This window comes from Mustela erminea, chromosome 1, assembly GCF_009829155.1.
Source record: "Mustela erminea isolate mMusErm1 chromosome 1, mMusErm1.Pri, whole genome shotgun sequence".
Lineage (NCBI taxonomy): Eukaryota > Metazoa > Chordata > Mammalia > Carnivora > Mustelidae > Mustela > Mustela erminea.
Window position 1 is genome coordinate 111,835,123 of NC_045614.1, and position 21,500 is coordinate 111,856,622.

General features: G+C 40.7%; 1 protein-coding gene across 1 annotated transcript; it reads right to left on the reverse strand.

Annotated features, from left to right (window-relative positions):
* Nucleotides 1–2,442: 2,442 nt before the first annotated feature.
* On the reverse strand, nucleotides 2,443–21,412 carry DNAJB11 (DnaJ heat shock protein family (Hsp40) member B11). Its single transcript, XM_032338247.1, has 10 exons — nucleotides 21,035–21,412; nucleotides 18,261–18,417; nucleotides 12,794–12,891; nucleotides 10,948–11,080; nucleotides 6,870–7,012; nucleotides 5,985–6,067; nucleotides 5,263–5,320; nucleotides 4,158–4,269; nucleotides 3,312–3,471; nucleotides 2,443–2,539 (listed from the first exon to the last, which is right to left on the reverse strand). The coding sequence occupies exons 1-10, from the start codon at nucleotides 21,100–21,102 to the stop codon at nucleotides 2,475–2,477; spliced, it is 1,077 nt and encodes a 358-aa protein (XP_032194138.1). The 5' UTR covers nucleotides 21,103–21,412; the 3' UTR covers nucleotides 2,443–2,474.
* Between the last annotated feature and the right edge of the window lie 88 nt (nucleotides 21,413–21,500).

Genomic DNA, 21,500 nt, shown 5'->3' on the forward strand with positions numbered 1-21,500 from the left:
TTGGCCAGATCATCTGAAATTCCATGGTCATTCTGGATTCATATACTGCCCCCAAAATTCCAGGGACAACATACCCATGGCTACTAACCCATAGCTACTTCTCAGCTTGGCCAGTTCCTCTTGAAAGTGAGCCACAGCGAAAAGCTTGAAACCTCAGAATCATCCGAAGGTTTGTGCTTCAAAGACCACCGAAGAAATGAAAAACTCAGTGTGGTATTCTGTGACAGTTTGGGTTTGTATCCCCTTTCATCAAATTCTCTGCATACTAGAGCAGACTGCTTGGGTTCCAATGCTGGTCCCACCACCTGTAGGCTGTGACATGAAACAATTTCCTCAGCCTCGCACTGAGGGTAACAGCTTCTCTTCCATATAAATGAGTTCATCCATATAAAGTACTGGAACAGAACCTGGCCTCAATAAATATATTTTACTCAGAAAGAGGGCAACTTTTCACAGTTCCTCACTTGACAACTCTGTAATACGTAGAAGCTTCTGGTTGAAAAGAACATACATATGATGGCTACAATCTCCCATGCCCAAGAACCCTCTCTGCAATGTTCCCAGATAGATGTTTATCTTTAGTCTACTTGGTAGGGAGCTAGCTGTCCCAAGGACCAGCACTCCAATTGTGGATGGCACGAAGTTCTGGGAAAACAGGTATACCATAGTGCAAAAAGCTTGGGCTCTGGATCCTGGTTTTAAGATCTTCCCATCATTTCCCACCACCACTATTCTGCCCCAATGGTTTATAATGAGAAGAGTCTATGGAATTTTGATACAAATCTTTCCATGCTACTGTGTGCTTCAGATAAAGCTTAAAGTGAACTGAAGCTGTCAAATGATAAAAGAGTATTTTTTTAACTTCTCAAATCATGGCTATCTGGAACATGGATTAACTGGAGTGACAAAGCCCCCTTAACATTATTATTATAGCAAAAACACTATCTCTATGGGATTGTTCTAGCCAAGACTAGTAACACTAGCTCTTAGGATGTGACTGACTCTTGGATAAGTCTTAGAGAGGGACAAGCAAGGGCAGGTAATAATCAACGGTTCTCTTGGGCTATGAAATGGACAGGAAATTATTTCTAAGAAATGTTCAAGTAGGTAACTGAGTACATAGTGAACATCAAATATACAAGTCCACTAAATATGTATGTACAAAATAGATTTCCAGCATTTCAAATAAGCCTTTTAATTTTGTTCTTTCCTTCGTAGTTGTACTCACGTCCAAATAATATCTAATTAGGTTAAAAGTGTGCCGCTGCTTTTCCTCTTAACTGTTCTAAATTGATGAAATTTTCTTTTTTCCCCCATTCCCCTCATTTTTGTAAATCAGGGCAAAATGCAATAAAACGGCAAATAGTAGCATTGGCTACCTGAACAGACGGAGATGGGAATGCTGCTGGAACTCCACAGATGGCAGGAAGGCAGCTGCACACACCCAGCAACAGAAATTGTTCAATACTATTGCACCGCTCACTAGCTAAGGTGAGAAGCCCGAAATTATACGAGGAATAGCGTGATGGGCCTGTAGAAGAGTGAAGGAGGTTCAAAAGTCAGATAGACTCCAGTCACATGCCTTCTGAATCAGGGGCCACTCAGGGAGCCAAAGGATTCTGCAGGTCTACTCCACATTCATTTTCTAGAACCAGTGGTACCGCTAGTTCCTAACACAAATCAATGGCTTTTTAATCATGAGGTCAACTGAGATTGTATATATGAAAAGTGCTTTCTGAACAGTAAAGTATCTGTGTTAGATTATTCCCAGATTAAATAAGAGGAAATGTACTTTCTCAGGGACAGTTAGATCTTTGTGTAATCTTGACTCGGTATCCCAATCTCTAATCTACTCAGTTCCTTCAAATTCCTTTCTAGAAGATACCCTGTGTGCTTACTTGGGCATGGGGATTGGACCATTACCACCCTTTTGCAGACTTGTGTGTCCATCTTGCCTGATGGGAGGACAACCCAACTAGCCACAGGAAGCCAGGGGGACGCTGGGCAGATCAAGGGAAAGTGACCAGATGGAGATGGAAGGACCTCAAGGTAGCTAAACCAACAAGAAACGAGTCAAGAAGAAAAGAGCAACAAAATGTATTTAAAAACAGACTTCTCCAGTTGTCATTTTGAATGAAATAGCTAACAATTAACCCCAACCCTTTATATTGTGTTTCTTTTGCTCTTGGAGTCCTCTTGCGGCATTAATTCTTGAAACTCAGGCAGCAGCACCAGACATTAAATCCCCAAAGGGAGAGGTATTATTAAACCTTTTGCTGGCCAGCCTTTTCTGAACACAAATGGGCAAATTCTTAAGCCCTCTTATTCATCTCATGACGATCATTAGAGAAAAAAAAATTAAGCCAAACTTGCATATTGAAAATAAGAACAAAAACACACACACAAAAAAACCCCTGTAGATAATAAATATCGCTGATTCACTTATTTTAAACAAAGTCCAATTTTATTCACTCTTAATACCCTTGCAGTCCATTGTATACCTTCTGCACTGATCCTTGGTTCAGTAGCTGTTTGATACCTGAAAAAAGAAGGAACAAGTGGTTCCATCAATAAAAGGTGATTTCTGTAGAGTTTAAAGAGCAGGTTTCATGGGAAGGCTCACAAAAAGCTGTATGACAGCTGTGGATCCGAATTAAACAAATAACTACTCATGTTCAAGTCTATTGCATGTGGATCCCCTCAACCCCCCACAGGCACAGGTATGTCCAAGACTGCCCCTTGTCTCTTTCTGTCTCTCAGGCACACAGACCATACACATATCCCACAAAACCCTATCCAATGAGAAATGTGAAGAGGCCATCAAAAAGGAAGTAAAGCTCTTCAGTGATCTTCCGTTCCTTCTTCCTTGTCCTCTTTTCAGTTTTGATCTCTTTCACCATTCTCCTTCCTCTTCCTAATTAGGATGCACCAGCAGGCCCCTTGCCTCAAGCAGCCCTTGCTGACGCCACCCCTCTGAGCCTCTAGCCCTGCTAATGTCTACCTGATACTTCCCTTTATGGTTTGGTCCAGCTAATTTGTTTTATATGATTCCAATTCACATGCATTCACATTCACACGTCCTCGGTTTCAAAGCCCAACTCATACAGCTCTTTGTAAAATAGTGACAGAAGAATTCTGAATATCTCCTTTACAGGAAGTCAAGTTCATTTTCTGGTCCTGTGTTTGCTGTCTGATGTCCCTTGAGGGTTTTGGTTTTTTTACCCATCCTCTTTAACCACTGTTCTCATAGTCACATGCCACAGACATACACACATGCGCACACATGTTCTCTCTCTCATTAGACTGCTCACCTTCTCTTGCTTCCTCTGTTAACTGTTCTTTTGGAAAATCCACATCAAAAGTGATTATCAAAGAGCCCTTGATGTTGTTGTTGTCAAAGTTGGGGAGCCCTTCTCCTTTCTTCCATAGCTTGGCTCCTGGTCTGGTGATCTTATCCCGGGAAATATGTACCTAGAAAGCAAAAGGGTAGGGGGCACCTGAGTGGCTCAGTTTGTCGAGCGTCTGCTTTCGACTCAGGTCATGATCTCGGGGTCCTGGGATCAGGCCCCACGTCAGACTCCCTGCTCAGCGGGAGGTCTGCTTCTCTCTTTCCTCCCCACTCATGCCCTCTCTTGCAATCTATGCCTCTCTCTCAAATAAATAAATACAATCTTTATTTAAAAAAAAAAAAAAAAAAAGATGGGGCACCTGGGTGGCTCAGTGGATTAAAGCCTCTGCCTTCGGCTCAGGCCATAATCCCAGGGTCCTGGGATCAAGCCCCACATCGGCCTCTCTGCTCAGCAGGGAGCCTGCTTCCCCCTTCTCACTCTGCCTACCTCTTTGCCTACTTGTGATCTCTGCCTGTTAAATAAATAAATAAAATATTTTAAAAAAAGAAAGAAAGAAAGCAAAAGGAAATGGGACCAGACTAGGACTCTTGAAATACAACACAAGGCTTCTAGTGAGCACTGGTGTCCAATGCTCCTGTCACAGTTCAGCACAGCATCAAAGATGAGGGGACAAGGGAAACATCACTAGGACACTGTAAGCCAAAGAAATACGTTTTCAAAATAAAAAGAGAAATCAAATACGTAATCCCCAAACCACCCACATGAAGGTTTTAAAAGGATAGGAAGCAGGAAAATTGGTGTGTTTACCTTGTGGCCATCCAAGTGAGTAATATCCATATCAAAGCCCACCAGAGACTCCACTAGTGAGATTGTCACATTTGTGTATAAATCATCTCCTCTCCTTTCGAATATTGGGTGTCTAAAAACAGAACAAGGTAAAAATCAAAATTTTCCATCTTTCTTTGGAAAGCATTCAAAAATATTTTAGAAAAATCTTGTGGAAAGGATGAATACCCCTCTTTCAAACAATAAACATTTATTAGATATTCCTTTGTGTATAGTATTAATTGAAACTACAAAGTTCTATAAGATTTATAAATCCTAAGCTTAAGGAGCTTATAAATCAGTAGAAGGCAGAGCACATAAGTAAAAGTAGGAGTAATTAGATTACAGAAAAGAGAAAGACAAGTTCTGGCAGTGAGGACTGGGCAATGGGCATCAGGAACGGGTTTGGGAAGGTCTCCAGAGCTGGGCTCAAGGCCAGGTCAGCTCTAGAGACGCAGATCACATGTTCAAGTTTCTCTGAGAAAATACGAGAAAGATAAAGTAGGTAAGGAAGCTGGGGAAAGTCTGAGGCAGTGAGGGCCCATTTCTCCATATTTACGTGGGAAACTTGTTTTACTGAGTCCTCAGAAGCAGAGGTATCACTGCTTCTCAAGGTGGTTACAGGAGAGAAATAAAAAACCGGAAAGCTTGAGCCCCGGGCAAAATTCTTATATAAGCAGCACTTCATGCTAACGAGAAGCTGCAGATTATGTAATAGAAGGTCCTTTCTATCTCAAGTCTTCCATCCTTGTATGGTGCCATGCTTCCTCAGTCGAAATCTCAGGTCTCCTTGAGACGCATTCGTGTTTGCCTCTCTTTTACAACTCCTTACTTGTCTCATCAGTTTTTCCTTCCAACATCTTTTGGTTTTGTAGGTCCTGAGTAAATATGTTAACAGCTCAATCCTCAGCCACAACCGCAAATTTTCAGTATTGTAGAGTTACAAACGATCATTTAGGGTATGAAGGGCATGGACAGAGAGTAAACTCTAACAGTGTCCTGGTGGCTATCCATTTGTCTCTATCCTAATCCAACTCATCTGAAAAGCAGGGGCTAAAGAGAAGGTCTCCAAAATCTGATCCCTTACTTGACAACTTTGATTCGGAACCGCAGGTCCCCTGGCTCTCCATCCACGTGAGGCTCACCTAGTTCGAAGAGATGATGGCACATTTAAGTCGCACATTACGCATGCTGCAAATCTATCTGCAGTTTAGGAGAATTTTTTAAAGCCACTACCTTAGGTATGGTTTATCGAGTCTATCTGTGAGAGCAGTGTCTCTAACTGGTTCTATCAACTTTCGGATTATTAGTGAAGATCACCTGTATCTCAGGCACAGCAATAAATAACTTGACCTGTTTCCTAAACAAAGAAAGATTCATTGATTTCTTGAACCTAAAGTCTTAAAGCTTCTTTTCTTTCAGAAACCTCAAAGGGGAGTTCTGAGAGCCTTTGATTAATGCCAACCAGAGCTATGTATCTTCTTTCGCTGCTGAGTTAAAATTAATTCATTAGGGTCTGAACACCCTAAATTTTGAAATAACTTAGACTACTAGATAAAAAGCTACTAGGTAGTTAGCTTTTGGCCATGGTATTCTAAAGATAATCTGTAGTGCTATGGTTTAAGGTGAACATCCAGGAAGGCCACGAAAGGCTTTCTGCGCCCTAAAACTGACTGGAGAGTGTTGGAAATGATACATGCATTTACTATGTGGCCATTAGGATATGATGTGAGGTGGGGGTGGCTGGTATTCACAAGCACACAGAGAACACAGAATTATGACAGTAAAACATCAATATCAGCGTTTCACCTTCTCCGATAAAGGGGTACTCCATGCCATCTCTCACCCCAGGTTCTATTTCTACCTCCAGTGTTCGTTCTTCATTCACAAGTCTGAAATAGAATTTAAAAAGAAAAAAATGAAAATACAAGCCAAACTCCACATACACATAATTAATTTTTTCTGTTCTATCAGAGTTGTTTCTTGAAAGACTATTCCATGCCTCTAGTTGACACAACCATCTGCGATCTATTTACATCTCCTACATGCCAAAAGCCAGGGCAAAACTACTATTTATTATACAATCTTGTGGCTCTTGCCTCCAAAGAAGCCTGCAGTAGACTGATTACTTTAAGCTGAGTGATCAATAATAGAGGAAACTACTCACTCTTACATAAATTTCCATCTGGAAGGATAGGAATCAGAAGCAAAGTTTATCCTATCTGATATTTTTCCTGATCCCATAAAGAACTGATCTAGTTTTGATATATATATAATATACAGTCAATTAAATAGTTATGTTTATGGCATAATCAGCACTTCTCTCATCTGCGGTGTTAGCTGGATATATTTGACTGCTCTACTATTCCAAGTAGGAAAAATGTAACATTAACATTTGCTAAGTATATTCAGCGATAAAGGGCACAGCTTATTAGTTCAGAAATACAGAAGGAGATATAGGAGACATACTTTTGGGAAAAATAAAAAGATATATCTTTTTATAAGATAGAGCAAGACATATCTTTGCTCTATCCTCTGGTGCAATGTGAAAAAGAGAGAGAAAGGAGGGTGCCGGGAGATAGGGGAAAAAATCTCGGTATGGACCACGAGCATTTTATGAAACAAGTGAGAGGATGAGTGTCTCAGTGGAACAGAGAAGGTGCTCACTTGACCTTACTTGACGTGCTTACTTACTTGACGTTAGGGCACTCATCACAGACCACTTCCTGGGTCATCTGGAAACGCCCTGGGCCCAGCTGGGTAGTCCGCATCTCTTGCCGGCAATTGCATTTTCGTTTGCCCGGAGCCTGCCTTGCCACAGGTTTGTTTCGAACTACCTAAGAAGTACATAAACAACATCAGCTTCTTTCCCTATAAAAGAGCCTCTGATTTCCTCAGCTGATCAGGGCTGAACAGGTGCTGGGGCTGGAATGTTCCCTTCTCCGGCAAGCTATCCCCCAGGGAGACCTAATGCTGAGAGAAGCCTTTGTGGAGTTACAAATCAGCCCCCATCCCATGCAGGAATGAAGCAAACGGATACTTAAACGACTCCATGTCTGAAGCTGGAGGAGAGAGAGGGGATTAAAAAAGAAGAGAACTGAAAAATGAGGTGGATGATATCGGCATTTCTAAGGCACAACTAAACACCACAGAGGTGAAGCCGTTCACAGAATTGCTATCTTTTAAGAAATCTGAGCCGTGCAAAGCACAGGCCCTGGAGAACAACCATGGCCTTGAAAAGCTGGTATTGGCTGCCACCATACCATTAGCTATGATAGATCTAATGAAAACACTTGCTTGTTTCAGGCAACTCAGTTTAGGACGGTTGCCCACTACTATCTCACATCAGATACTGAACATGTGAGGGACACAATGATCATCTCTTTGTCGCCACCTGCAACCAGACACCCTGCTCCCTCAAGGTACGTGGGAACCCAGACACATGAAGAATTGTATTCTGGGTTTTGCCTGTTTCATCAGTCAGACGCCTAATCATAAGGGACATGTTCACACAGCAGGATGACACAGACGCTCAGGAGGAAAGCCCCTTACAGCCCACAAATACATGAAAGCCTAGGTCAATGGAATAAATGACAACAGTAATTAAAGCAGACACTCTATGACACTTACTCTGTGCCAAACAAACAATGCACTTTTACATACATGAACTTGCTTGATCCTTGCATCAACTTCATGAAGTAGATAGTGATACGGTCTCCGTTTTATAAGGGAAGTAATGAAGGCACAGAAAGGTTCAGGAACATGACCAAGGTCACGTAACTAATATATGGCAGAACCAGTATTTCAAATTAGGCAGTCTAGCTCTGAAGTCTGTGCTTTTAACTACCATGCTTTCTTCAAGGTCATTCTTCCTTGAAAAAGAACTTTCCATGGATCATTTAAATGGCAAGGCAGACATCCTTTACAACAACTGGATTTTTGTGCTAACTGAAGAGTGATATACACAGGGTATTAGTAATGACTGCAGACAACATGTCTGGAGGGAACAAGGGAGTTCATTAGGCTCACCACCTTCTCCTACCTCAACAACCTATCTTGCTTTTGAAGGAGAGATGTCCCGAATACTCAGACCGAAGCACTGTATTGGAAGCCCATGCACCCTCTGCGACTATCTAGTCTTCTTTCAACTACTTGGAGCAAAAGCACAACTAATGAGAATGCTTCCTGTCAAGCTGGTATGTAAGCATGGGCTACTGGCTATCTCCTCCAAAATCCTCTAAAAACTAAAAGGAAACATGGATTTCAGGAAACAATTATAACACACAATTGGTTGGAAAATTCCAGAGATGGAAGGCTGTTTGGAACTAGCATGTGTACAGTGTAGTGGCTACAGCTTGGGGCAGCAGCTAGTGGGGGCCACTGCGGAGATGCTAGAGAAAAGTAGTTGAAGTTCTGCTCTCACCTTTCTCTTGAACTGCCTTGGGACAAGCACTGCTTGGCCCCCTCTTCCAAAACAACAGACCCCAGACACCAAACAAAACCAAAAAACCCAAAAAAACCTTCAAGAACATAGACAAATAAAACACAGTTAAAACCACTACGAAAAGGTTTGCCCCAAGATGCTCTACCAGGGAAAGAGACTTGCTGACACCCATGGGGGAAATGCAAGCTCAAAGGCCAAAAAAAAATTCTGGACACTTGAGGAGTCCAACTATATAGCCCCCACCTGCAGAAAAGACAACAAACTGGATAAAACATATATTTTAAGCAAATGTATTAGAGAAGACAGGCCAAGAATTTAAAATAAGCATGGTAATATTTAAGGAGATAAGGAAAGACCTTAGCGATAATGTAAGGATCCAGTACAGTTGTTATGTATAAAAACGTGAATTGAAATAAAAAAGCAGCAAAGGGGATATTATTAGGATAGACATAGTTGAAGACTATAGTGAGGAAGAAGTCCAAAATAAGGCACTCTCCTAGAAGGAAGCAGAGAAGGCTAAAGAACTAGAATGGGTTTTTTGTTTGTTTGTTTTTATATTTAAAAGAACGTTAAGAGCAGATAGAAGTTGAAATAAAAAAGCAGCAAAGGGGATATTATTAGGATAGACATAGTTGAAGACTATAGTGAGGCAGAAGTCCAAAATAAGGCACTTTCCTAGAAGGAAGCAGAGAAGGCTAAAGAACTAGAATGGGTTTTTTGTTTGTTTGTTTTTATATTTAAAAGAAAGTTAAGAGCAGATAGAAGGAGAAATGCCAACAAAGAGGATTATGTATTTGAAAAAATAACAAATAAATTTTCCAGAACTAAAAAGAGATGAATAACCTCAAATGAAAAGATCCCAAAGTTTAAGTAGAAAATATAAGTGATTTTCTGATTTTAGGGCAGAAAAGAATTTCTTTCTTTCTTTCTTTCTTTCTTTCTTCCTTTCTTCCTTTCTTCCTTTCTTTCTTCTTTTTTTTTAAGATTTTATTTATTAATTTGAGAGAGAGAGAATGAGAGGGTGTGAGAGAGAGAGAGCATGTGAGCGGGGAGGGCCAGAGGGAGAAGCAGGCTCCGTGCCAAGCAGGAAGCCTGATTTGGGACTTGATCCCAGGACTCCAGGATCATGACCTGAACCAAATGCAGTCACTTAATCAACTAAGCCACCCAGGCAACCCCCAGAAAGAATTTCTTAAACAAGATACAAAAACTAATCATAAAAGTAAAGACTGATAAATTTGGCCACGTTAAAATTAACTACTTCTGTTCATTTTAAATAAATCTTCAATATAATGGAAACACAAGTTACAAACTGGCTACCTCTAGCCAACAAAGGTTAATAGTAAGAATAAACTATTCTTAGAAATCAATAAGAAAAAGGCAAAAAAAAAAAAATGGGCAAAATATGAACAGATTTCCCAAGAGAGAAAATAAATATGGCCATAGATGTTTATCCTAATTATGAATTAAGAAAATACATATCAAGACCACAATGACATAACATCTCTGCCCACTTGATGGGCAAAAACTGAAAAATCTAATAATTCTGTTTTAGAGGAGCAGAAGATCTACAGAATCTCATGAACTGCTGGTGGAAGTGCTGATAGTCATCAATGGAGAAAACAATAGAGAATCATCCTGTACACATCACACTAGTTCAGATTCCCCAGCAATTTCACTCTTCCATATATACACCCAAGAGAAATTCTTGCTCACATATACTTGGATGTACGTACAAGTTCATTTAACAGCACTGTGAGGAAGTGGGAAAAAAAAAAACCCACCCTGGAAATAACTTACATGCTTACTGATACAGTAACATTCATAATAAGATTCTGTTCAGCAGAATTACAGTGACAGCAACAGGCACCAACCTTGGTAACATAACAGTGAAAGAAGCCAGTCCCAGGAGGGAAGGTATGGTGTGATACCATTTTTACAAGGTCAAAAACAATGAAAACACAATGACATATTATTCAGGTATTCATACACATGTAATACAACAAAGAGACAAGAGTAACAAGGGAATGATAAAGACCAAACTCAGGAGGGCAGCTAGCTCTGAAGGGAGGCAGAGGGATGGAAGCAGGACGTAGCACAGGGCAGATATGAGTGGTGGTCTTCTTGTAGTTAGTTCTTGGGCTAGGCAATGAGTTCATGAAACAAGAGCTGTGCATCATGAACCTACGATTATGATTAACTCAATTCGGTACATCTGGTTACTCCCCCGACTCCCAAAAGACAGAGAAGGTACTCAGAAATTCCTTGTTTTTGGTCAAAAGAACAAGTTCTGGAGTTGGTATGAATAGCTGTATTGTTTGAACTTACTTCCACAAAATTTCCTGCATATACTTCTTCCAAAGTGACTTCTAGATCTACAATGATATCACTGCCTCTTGGAATATTTCGGTCTTGCTGACGAGGGGTTCCTCCAAACATGAAACCAAAATCTCCAAAGAAGCTGTGGATAAATGTAAAATCATCAGGAAAAGAAAGCAGAGCTCGTATCTGCAATTATTTACTTTTCTTCACATGGATACAATATTGTCTCCTACCAACATATTGTATAAAACCGGACATTTTTAATACATTGAAGTCATACAACATATACAATTTTTAATTTATACAATATCAACTATACTGCCCCGCCACAAAAAAATTTCTTTTAATAAATATTGTCCAGACATATAGCATAGTGCATAAATACAGTGTGCCAATGAATTCAAAGTTGGGTTAATCACGAAAATAATAATTTGTTTTAATATGGAGGAATATCAGGATATAATAGACTTACTGAAAAAGGGCATAGTATTTATAAACTCAGATGATTCTGACTCTAATGGTAATTTTGAACATTTTGAGCATTCACTTCGTATATTTAGAAACTAGCTCTAGTTAAAGAAGCTACTGTTCTATATAAAACTCTTGGGTACGTAATTAAATAAGCTAAAAAAGCGTCAGCCTTAGTAGAATGCTGGACTTTAAGAAAAAGGAAGCTCTGTTCTCTACAAAACCTAAATCAATTTTTCTAAGTAACAAAAACATCACTTTGAATTAATACAAACAATGACCTTCAAATGTACAGGTGTTCTAATCTTAACATTAATTTTTGATGCTAAGAAGCCTCAGATATTAGCAAGTGATGACATCTAGGTAACTCCCTCCCACCCACCAACTAATCTTGGTGAATAGATTCCTTGAATCTTAAACAAAAACAGACAGGGAGGATTTGCAGGGTCTGGGGAGAGGAGGTGGTTGCTGCAGATGGGAGCTTTCTCTTTCTGGTATCACTTCTAATAGCCAAGTGGAACAGGACACTTTCCTAGTAGGCTAACATAACCAAATCAAACCTGGGGAAGAGAAGGATTTCCTAATCATACCACTCACATACCTTCACAAGTCCTGAAAAATCTACAGTTACCCGCAAATACTAAATGGGGTAAACTACTGTATGCAAGAGTGATTCTTAACTTTCTTCGGGAAAGGGTTCACAAAGCCTTTTTAAGAAGAAAGGAATACACCTTTTCCCCATAGGAATGCATACTCAAACTTTTTTTTTGTTTATAACTTGATTTGAAACCCCAGATTAAGATCTTACATGGCATCATCAGGGCATATAGAAATTCAATAAAGAGGGGTTCAAAGAGAGTGAGAGAAAGGTGTGGATTATTCCAGCCATTTAGCACTCCCAGAAAGTGATGTGCAAAAGGAGATAAAGAGCCTCTACCCTAATTCCTTCCACCAATGCTGATTACCATAGATACCCCTCTCTCGTTGACAGAATGAAAAAGAGGCAGTTCTGGGTATGGGGGTAGGAATTTCCCTCACTCTTATGCTTATGAGAATAACTTTGTGCATTAACGGTTTGCAGATTCTAAGAGAACAGACAACACATACTGGTTTCCAACATATGGGGCCCCTAGCATCGTCAGGGTCAATGTGATTGAACAGTGAGCTGGATGGACAGCACTTTCGGGGCTATCTTTTTTGGAGCTTTATGAAAATAGAAGAGTGCATTCCCACAGGGAGGAGGATGACTGACCTCTTGGTCAAGAATCAGCTGAATTTTATTCTTCATCAAAAGCTTCTGAACAAGGGAGCAAGGATAAATCTTTAATAATAATCCAGTGATCCACTCTCAGATACTAACTTTGCAAAGAGGCAAATTACTTACTGTGAAAAAATGTCTCCATGGGAGCTCTGATGACCATCTTTTAATCCCTCTTCACCGTAAGTATCATATTGTTTCCGTTTTTCACTATCTGACAGAACCTGGGGACAAAAGCCAGCGGAGGAAAAGATCATGAGTTGGTTATATGCGATTAAGGTACATTCGTATTTATGCTGTATTTTTAGACTGATACGGTCTCTATCATTTTTGTGGAATGCAGTTTTCATTCGATATGGTATTAAGGCAAGTATATATTTTCTTCAGCAGACTAAATTCTTTGATGCACTGTTCATTTTGGAACTTCACAGTGCTCAATTCCTGTCTTTACCAAAATTGGCCTAGTCACATAAAAATCATATCTGAGATTAGCAATGTGGGGGTAAAAGGGAGGGCAACAACAGAAAAGAGGTGAGATGAATTCCACAGGTTTATTTCCCATGCAGTTTGATTATTGTGGTTGTGCTGTTCACCTCTATGACACAGTAGATCTCTGAACCATAGATTAGGATAGGACTATGACGGATTGTCATTAGTGATAGCAGCAGCAAAACGGGACAGCCTTAAAATCTGTCCAGGCCTACATGTCCACACCATATATGTGCCTCCCCTCCACACACATTAGAAGACTGACAGGTCAAGGGAATCCAATGATAGGCCCTTCAGAAAGGTCTATACTACTATATTTCCATTATCCCTTTTCCATTTGGGGGTTAGGTAGAAATCCTTTTGTAGAAGAATGCTGTCTGCCACATATATGTTTAAGTTTGTAAACTTCTGAGTCTGAATTACAGAGTAAAATAACAAACAAAGAAACCACTGCTCTATGAAGACTGCTCAAGGATTATTTCACAGCTTGAAAAGATTGGGCCGATTCCATTTATAATACTGAAGAATATAAAAACAAAGTAAGCTTCCATACTCTTTAAAATCTGCTTTCAACTTGCCAAAAAAAGTAAAAGCTTCCCACCTATGTAGAGAAATCTGAAGTATACCCACACATATAATTTTTTTTGGAAGATTTTATTTATTTATTTGAAGAGATCACAAGTAGGCAGAGAGGCAAGTGGGGGCGGGGTGGGAGAAAGCAGGCTCTCCCTGCAGAGAGCCCGATGTGGGGCTCGATTCCAGGACCCTGGGATCATGACCTGAGCCGAAAGCCGAGGCTTTAACCCACTAAGCCACTCAGGAGCCCCGACCCACACATATAATTTTGACAACTAAATAATTTTATACCTCCTTTGTTATTCTGAATTGAAATATTTAGACAGCAGATTGAGGGGAAAGTTATTTCAAACCCATACTTGCACTGGCTCAGGGAAAGAGAAGCTGGAAGTAGATGGGGCCTGCTAACTCAGCAAAAGAAACGGAAGATCTGCCTGGCATATATAAACAGGACACACTTTGGCTACGGTCTGAGTGATGTGTAAGAAGCCACTGCAAAAATTTTCTTTTTCTAAATTTATCTGATATGTTACAAGAAATTGAATGTATGACAGAGAACATTCTTTTTTTTTTTAAGATTTTATTTATTTATCAGAGAGAGAGAGAACGAGTGCACACAAGCAGGGGGAGTGGCAGGCAGAGAGAGAAGCAGACTCCTCGCCAAGCAAGGACCCAAAGTGGGACTCAATCCTAGGACCCTGGGATCGTGCCCTGAGCCAGAGGCAGACGGCTTAACAGACTGAGCTACCCAGGCATCCTGAGAGAGAGAGCATTCTTTTTTTTTTTTTTAGGATTTTATTTATTTGACAGAGATATAGAGAGCATGAGTAGGCAGGAGTTGCAGGCAGAGGGAGAGGGAGAAGAAGATTCTTTGCAGATCAGGGAGCCCGACTCGGGGCTTGATCCCAATCATGAACTGAGCTGAAGGAAGCCGGTTAACTGACTAAGCCACCCAGGCACCCCAAGAGAAAACATTCTTTTTTTTTTTTTTTTTAAAGATTTATTTATTTATTTATTTGACAGAGAGAGATCACAAGCAGGCAGAGAGGCAGGCAGAGAGAGAGAGAGCAGGAAGCAGGCTCCCTGCTGAGCAGAGAGCCCGATGCGGGCCTCGATCCCAGGACCCTGAGATCATGACCTGAGCCGAAGGCAGCGGCTTAACCCACTGAGCCACCCAGGCGCCCAGAGAAAACATTCTTAAAAGCAGAGACAAATGGGTTAGTTCAGAAGTGACCAGAGTACTTGACTAAAGGTACTATGACAGCTCACATGAAAGGAATGTTTTAGTAAATATCCTTAAAAAAATTAGCTATTTCGGGGAAGTAGAAATGGGCAAACTTAAAAAACAAACAAACAAAAAAGACAACTCTTATTATCATGTGATCTGGCCTTCCAATATTTTTACTTCCAATATTTTTACTTTCAAGTCTCCTGTGGGTTTATCTCGACAAAGAAATGAACCCCACATTTGGGTCTATAAGAAATACCACTTCAAAACCCCCGAACAGAGACATCTGGATGGCTCAGTCGGTTAAGCATCTGTCTTCAATTCATGATGCCAGGGTCCTGGGATTGAGTCCCACGTCAGCCTCCTTGCTCAGCAGGGAGCCTGCTTCTCCCTCTGCCTCAGCTATTCCCCCTGCTTACGCTCTCTCTCTGACAAATAAATAATCAGATCACAAGTAGGCAGAGAGGCAGGCAGAGAGAGAGGAGGAAGCAGGCTCCCCACTGAGCAGAGAGCCCGATGCAGGGCTCGATCCCAGGACCCGGGGATCATGATCTGAGCTGAAGGCAAAGACTTTAAACCACTGAGCCACCCAGGTGCCTCATAAATAAAATCTTAAAAAAAAAAAAAAAAAAAGCCACACACACAAAAACAAAACCCCCAAAGACTATTTTAGAGTCAGTCTTTTCATGGACCGCAAAGACTTCTGGAGTAACTGCACACCCACCCCAAACTATCCTTAAAGTTATCTACTATAATTCACTTCCTCCTCAGTTTTTTTCTGTCCAAGGAAAGTGATTTTATTCCATGGTCTTGGAAACTAGTTTATTTTCAAAAGAAAATAAAGGTTCTTAGATGATTGGCCAATCAACACAGAGTCTCAACTAATTAAGATGCCAGCAGTAATCCCAGTTCAGTAGAGAAGACAGATTTGTATTCACAGAAGACTCTTCAATTTAACCGGGATTTTGATTTGTGAACACTAATTTATCTAAGGACCAAAGGCAATGAAGTGAGTGATACAAAGAAAAAAGAAAATTTGAACTAGTGACTAGAAAGGTTCTTAGAGTTAAATAAACTGCAATCTCATAAATGATTTATATATAGCCTGCTTAGGTTGTCACTTAAGAACATGGTAGACTCCAAGGATTTTGTCTTTTTTAAGAGACACACAGAGAGAATGAGTGAATATGAGAGTAGTGGGTGAAAGGCAGAGGGTGAGGGAGAGAGAGAATCCCAAGCAGGCTCTACACTCAGCACGAAGCCTGATGCAGGTCTCAATCCCATGACCCTGAAATCATGACCTGAGTTGAAATCAAGAGCCAGATGCTCAACCAACTAAGCCACCCAGATGCCCCAACATGGTAGCCTCTTTAAAGAACATGACAAATTTTTAGCAACAGCTTCCCTAAAAAATATTTTGGACTATTGGGTTCCTAGCAAAAAAAGGAAATATTTATGGGAAAATAGTGCAAAATATGGAATCCATATTATCAAGAAGAACCAAAATGTTATGTATAATTTAAGAGAGTCCACCAACGCTCTCAAATTTATTTGTGGGACCTAGGTTAGGAATTCCAGTCCCATGGGAGCCCTGAAGCTGTCAATAGAAGAAAGAGAGGGCCCCATTAGCTTTAGGTTTCTCCTCGGTTTAAATCACTGTTTTAGTTCAGTGGATTCTTTAATCTAGGCTTTGGGATCCCTTACCTTTGGGGTTTTTCCCACTACTAAAATATTTTTTCAGATTTTGTTCCAGGCTTCTCACTATCCAGGGATTTAACTTGAATTCAGAAGTTTTAGCTCCATAACTTTCAGAGTTAAATTATTTTTTCCTGTGCCCTTTTAGAAAATGGGAGTGTTCGCACTAGAGTGATAACACTGTAATGTAAAAACTGAAATCTGCTAAGAAAGCGGTTTAAATGTTCTCACCATAAAAAGAAACAAATAAGTGAGGTGCTGGATGTGTTAGTTAATTACATGGGAAGAGTTCTTTCACAATGTACACATATATCAAATCATTTAAACATGTTATCATTTTATTTGTCAATTATATCTCAATAAGGCTGAAACCCCTCCCCCACCCAGATCTCTTATTCTATTTCTAGAGGAAAAGTGAATTGCAACATATGAAAAATAGCTTCCTCCTAATAGAGGAAAGATTATTAGAACTTATTTGTAAAATTTTTTCACCATAGTGTTGAAAGAATCTATGTACAACAGTTTTCCAATAATAAGTAACTTATTAAGCATTCAAAATATATTCCTTGGTGTAATTAATAATGGAATAAAAAATGGGAATAAGAATATGCCCAGCTCTGCTATATTTCATGGTATCCTAGTGCAGATTAAATTAGATGATACTGATAAAAGCATCTACATCTCCTGATTAGAGGCTGCAAATTATAAACTGTAGCTATTTTGATTGATCTGCACAAAAAAGAAATTTTAAAACTGAATCAGTTACCAACATTTTTCAATCAAAAGAATTACACAAAAATCTGGATTTCCACTTCTCTTAAAAAATTACATGATCTGGCAACACTGTTTCCATTTGTACATGGCAAAAACTGGCTGGGTTTGAGTAAGAGCTGTCCCTTTGAAAATGGGCAAGAAGGCTTCAGTTTGTCACAGTCCTCAACAATCCCTGTTGATTCCGAACATGGAGGCAGAATATTCACTGTCACGTTTTACCTTATAACTGCCTTGCATGTCATGTGTCTGCTCCATGTATGCACGTGGATTTACACCTCATTTAAATTTTGTTTCTATTTCTGGCTCTAGCTTCCAAACTGATTGAATGATGATCAATCTACTCATTAACCTACCAATCTTTCTTTCTTTCTTTTTTTCATCTTTTTCACCTGAATCTCCTTAATCAAACAAAAACTAGTATGAAAAAAAATAGGAAATAGCATATACTAACCTTAATATACAATATAGCAGTAAGCACTACTTTTATTTTTATCTATTGTCTCTTTTTAAAAAGAAGTGACCTGAAAGAAAAAAGTGTTACTCTGTGTTATGCCGACTTTTCTCTATCTGTAGGTTTTATTTTTTATTTATTTATTTTTTAAAAGATTTTATTTATTTATTTGTCAGAGAGAGAGCACAAGCAGGCAAAGTGGCAGGCAGAGGCAGAGAGAGAGAAGCAGGCTCCCTGCTGGACAAGGAGCCCGATGCGGGACTCAATCCCAGCACCCTGGGATCATGACCTGAGCCGAAGGCAGCGGCTTAACCGACAGAGACACCCAGGCGTCCCTATCTGTAGGTTTTATTCATACTTCATCCTTTTTCCCGACTCACCTCATAAGCAGCACCTAGATCCTGGAATTTCTCCTGAGCTCGAGGATCATCAGGGTTCCGGTCAGGATGAAGCTGTAGGGCTAGTTTCCTGTAGGCCTTTTTAATGTCTTTTATAGAGGCACTTCGAGGTACCCCTAAGATCTTATAGAAATCTCGCCTGGGGAATAGGGAGGGGGAGAGGGTACTTCATTAAAGAGTTATACATTACATTTTTAAAAGCCAAATTTTTTTCCTTTACATTTAGGTTTGTATATGAGCAAAGAGGTATGAAAATGAAGGTATACATGTGACACACTTTTAAAAAAGCAGGACTAAAAAGAGAACACATCAGAATTTGTGATGAGTCTTATATACTGAAATAGTCATAATGAGAGGCTATGCACTTTTTGAACTTGGCTAGAATTATTCAAAACATCTGTGGTACACTTCTCTTAGAACTATCTTCAGGCAAGAAAACGATTTTACTTATGGCCACAAGTTATTTTCAACCAAAAACCACATAATCAAATTAATATTCTCCTCTTCCCTTCCCTCTATTAGTGACTTAAATGATTTCTGGCTGTTTCCAAAGGTCAATTAAAAACCAAAAGATGATTTTCTTTATTCAAAAAGATTCCATCACATAAATGTTCTAATAGTAGCTTTGTTTGGAATGTTAAACATGAAGTGACTGAAATTAACTTGAGAGGTTACCATAGAGGTTAAGCCAAAATCCAGTAAGAACCCTGAAGAAAGAATAACATACATTTGGATATATGAATTGTGGTGTTATTTTGCTAAAAGTGAGAGAAAATATCAGTCTTGCAGTCATTGCTAGTGGTTATACTGGTTTGTCTTGGTCAAGTCTTAATGACAGACAGCTGCTGAAGCCCATATGCAAGAGCCTAAAGTCTCAGCAGCTACAAATACACATATGGCATGAGCTGGGAGATAAAGTACAGATTTGCTGACCTCCTGGCAAGGGACTATGCTGGAACCAAATTAACTATAAAAGGAATCTTTGCAAGAAGGGCCAATGGATGGAACAGACTGTAATAAATTTTCAGAGCAGGGACTATAGCCCATAGAAGATGCCAAAAAAATAATCGTTGAATGAAATGAATAATTAAGCATGATCACAGAAACCTACTCCTTTTGCCAGAGTCACTTGAGCCATCAAAATTTATTCTGAAAATGCATTTCTCAACACAGGGGGTGGGAAAGTTGTTCACAATGGACATGCTAATGTAGTAGTGATGGTGATTTAAAAACGCAATGGGGATAAAATACACTGGGGTGCTAGGAGATACAAGACAGAACATTGAACAAATTGTTTCATAAACTCTTAGTCCCATTTTGGAAAGTCATTTAATCATTTCAGGTATAAGTCTGAAAAATTATTACCCCCCCAAGGGATTCCATGAAAAATAATTAGATGCTTTATCCTCTCCCCAAAAATCTGCAAAGCCCCAGAGATCTCTTGAGACAAGCATTAAATAAATAAAAAGGTTCACTAAAATTAATAACAAAAGAGCTTTTAAAAGAATGAGGCTTACTTAGAATATGCTTAATATTAAAATGGCTAAGTAACAGCCCAGAAAAATCAGGGAGAAGATGGCTGGCATAGTTCAGCATCAATATTATAGTTCCCAAAAGACTTCTTCCCCGTCCCCCCACAAAAGGTTGGCATTTAAAGCTACAGAATTAGCAAATTCATACTGACATTTTGTTTAAACATCTTAGGATATGTGTTGTTTTAAGTGAAGTACTAACAAAAACATACTAAGAAAAACAAAAGAGCATTACCTAGAAGAAACTAATTTTTTAAGCAATTTAAAATGCTTTACAGGAAAAAAAATGACAGTAAATGTAAGCATATATGTACAGGGAAAAAAACTTTGAAGAAATAACAAGCACTTCAAAATTTAAAGTTTTGCTAACCAGCATCTCCTCCAGTTAGAGAAACTTACGAATTGTTAGAAGCTAAGATTTCCCACACTCTAAAACATGAGCCTGGCATATCGTATCCTGTGGTCACCAGGCTTTAATACCGTGGATCTAAAGGGTTGGAAGGATCCTTAAGAGTTCAGTTAGTCCTACTCCCTTCATACAGGGGGCACCTTATTATCTTCATGCTACAGATAAGACTTGAGGTGGTTCCTTAAGAGGCACAGAATTCATAAGTGGATTGGGGATGTGTGGTCTTGAATGGCTCACTACCTGTTGGTGAAATACTCTTCCCCGTCCTAAGATCATAAAGCTTCTCAAGAAGATACCACAAAGAAGCATGATGACAGCTTAGGCTGAATTATCTCAAGAAACCGGAAAGTACAAGAACTCTCCAAAGAGTCTGCCTTGCTCCCTCAATCCAATTTCCTTCAGTCCCAGCATGGTTTCTCTGTCTGTTCCTACTTCCTCACTCAGCCTCGCATCATAACCCACCCACTTTGATGTCAGCCCCCTCAGTGGCTGGCTGCAGGCTATACATTGTAGGGCCCTCTTCTACAGCTCAGCAGCAAGCCCACTACCACGGTGTGTCTGGCTGTGCATCCAAATCCCACTCTTTGGGGCAAATCTAGCTCCAGGGGCCTCTGGACCTAAGCCCCCTCACTCGTGCCACCCACTGCTCTCCTCTCCACCCCCCGCGAGCCTGGCCCACAGGACCCATTCTTCTGCCCCCACCGCCTCACCTCAGCAACGCCCCTCTCTACTCCCTCAGTCTGGCAATGCTCCCTCATCCCCAGCCAAGACTGACAGACTCACGGGCCCCGTGCCCGCGGCTGCCTGTTCCTCACCCGGCGATCACGGCCCCGAGGAGGTAGAGCAGCAACAGGCAGAAGGTGCCCAGGTTCTGCGGGGCCATGGTTTCTCGGTGCCGGCCTCTGTGCCGGTCCCTAGCCCACGCGCTCCTCACAGCCTCCGCCGCCGCCGCGTCGGCTCACCAGCCCACCCGGCGCTGAGAGGCCGCCTCCCACCGGGATCTCCTCCTCAGTCCGCAGCGACAGCTAGCTCGCCCCCTCCTCTGCTAGTCCACTTCCCGGGAGTCCCGAGTCCCCGTGAGAGAAGCCCCCAGCAGGCGAGAGCCTATCGCTGCTCGGGACATCACACGCGGCCGGTGCCTCGCAGCCAATCGACGCAGTACACTTCACCTCCGAGGCGGCGCGGGCGGCCAGTTAGGCCTCCGAATTGCAGCCGCAGCTCTGGGCCAATTAGAGGAGGAAACGTCAGAGAGTCGCGCCGTCGCAGGGATCCGCTCAGCCT

Excerpts from the sequence above, each read along its gene's own strand:
- DNAJB11 (XM_032338247.1), bottom strand. The coding sequence starts at position 21,102 with ATGGCCCCGCAGAACCTGGGCACCTTCTGCCTGTTGCTGCTCTACCTC. Across the intron at positions 4,270-5,262 it reads TTCCGAATCAAAGTTGTCAA|ACACCCAATATTCGAAAGGA; the intron begins GTAAGGGATCAG and ends TTCTGTTTTTAG. Across the intron at positions 3,472-4,157 it reads CTCACTTGGATGGCCACAAG|GTACATATTTCCCGGGATAA; the intron begins GTAAACACACCA and ends TTTGCTTTCTAG.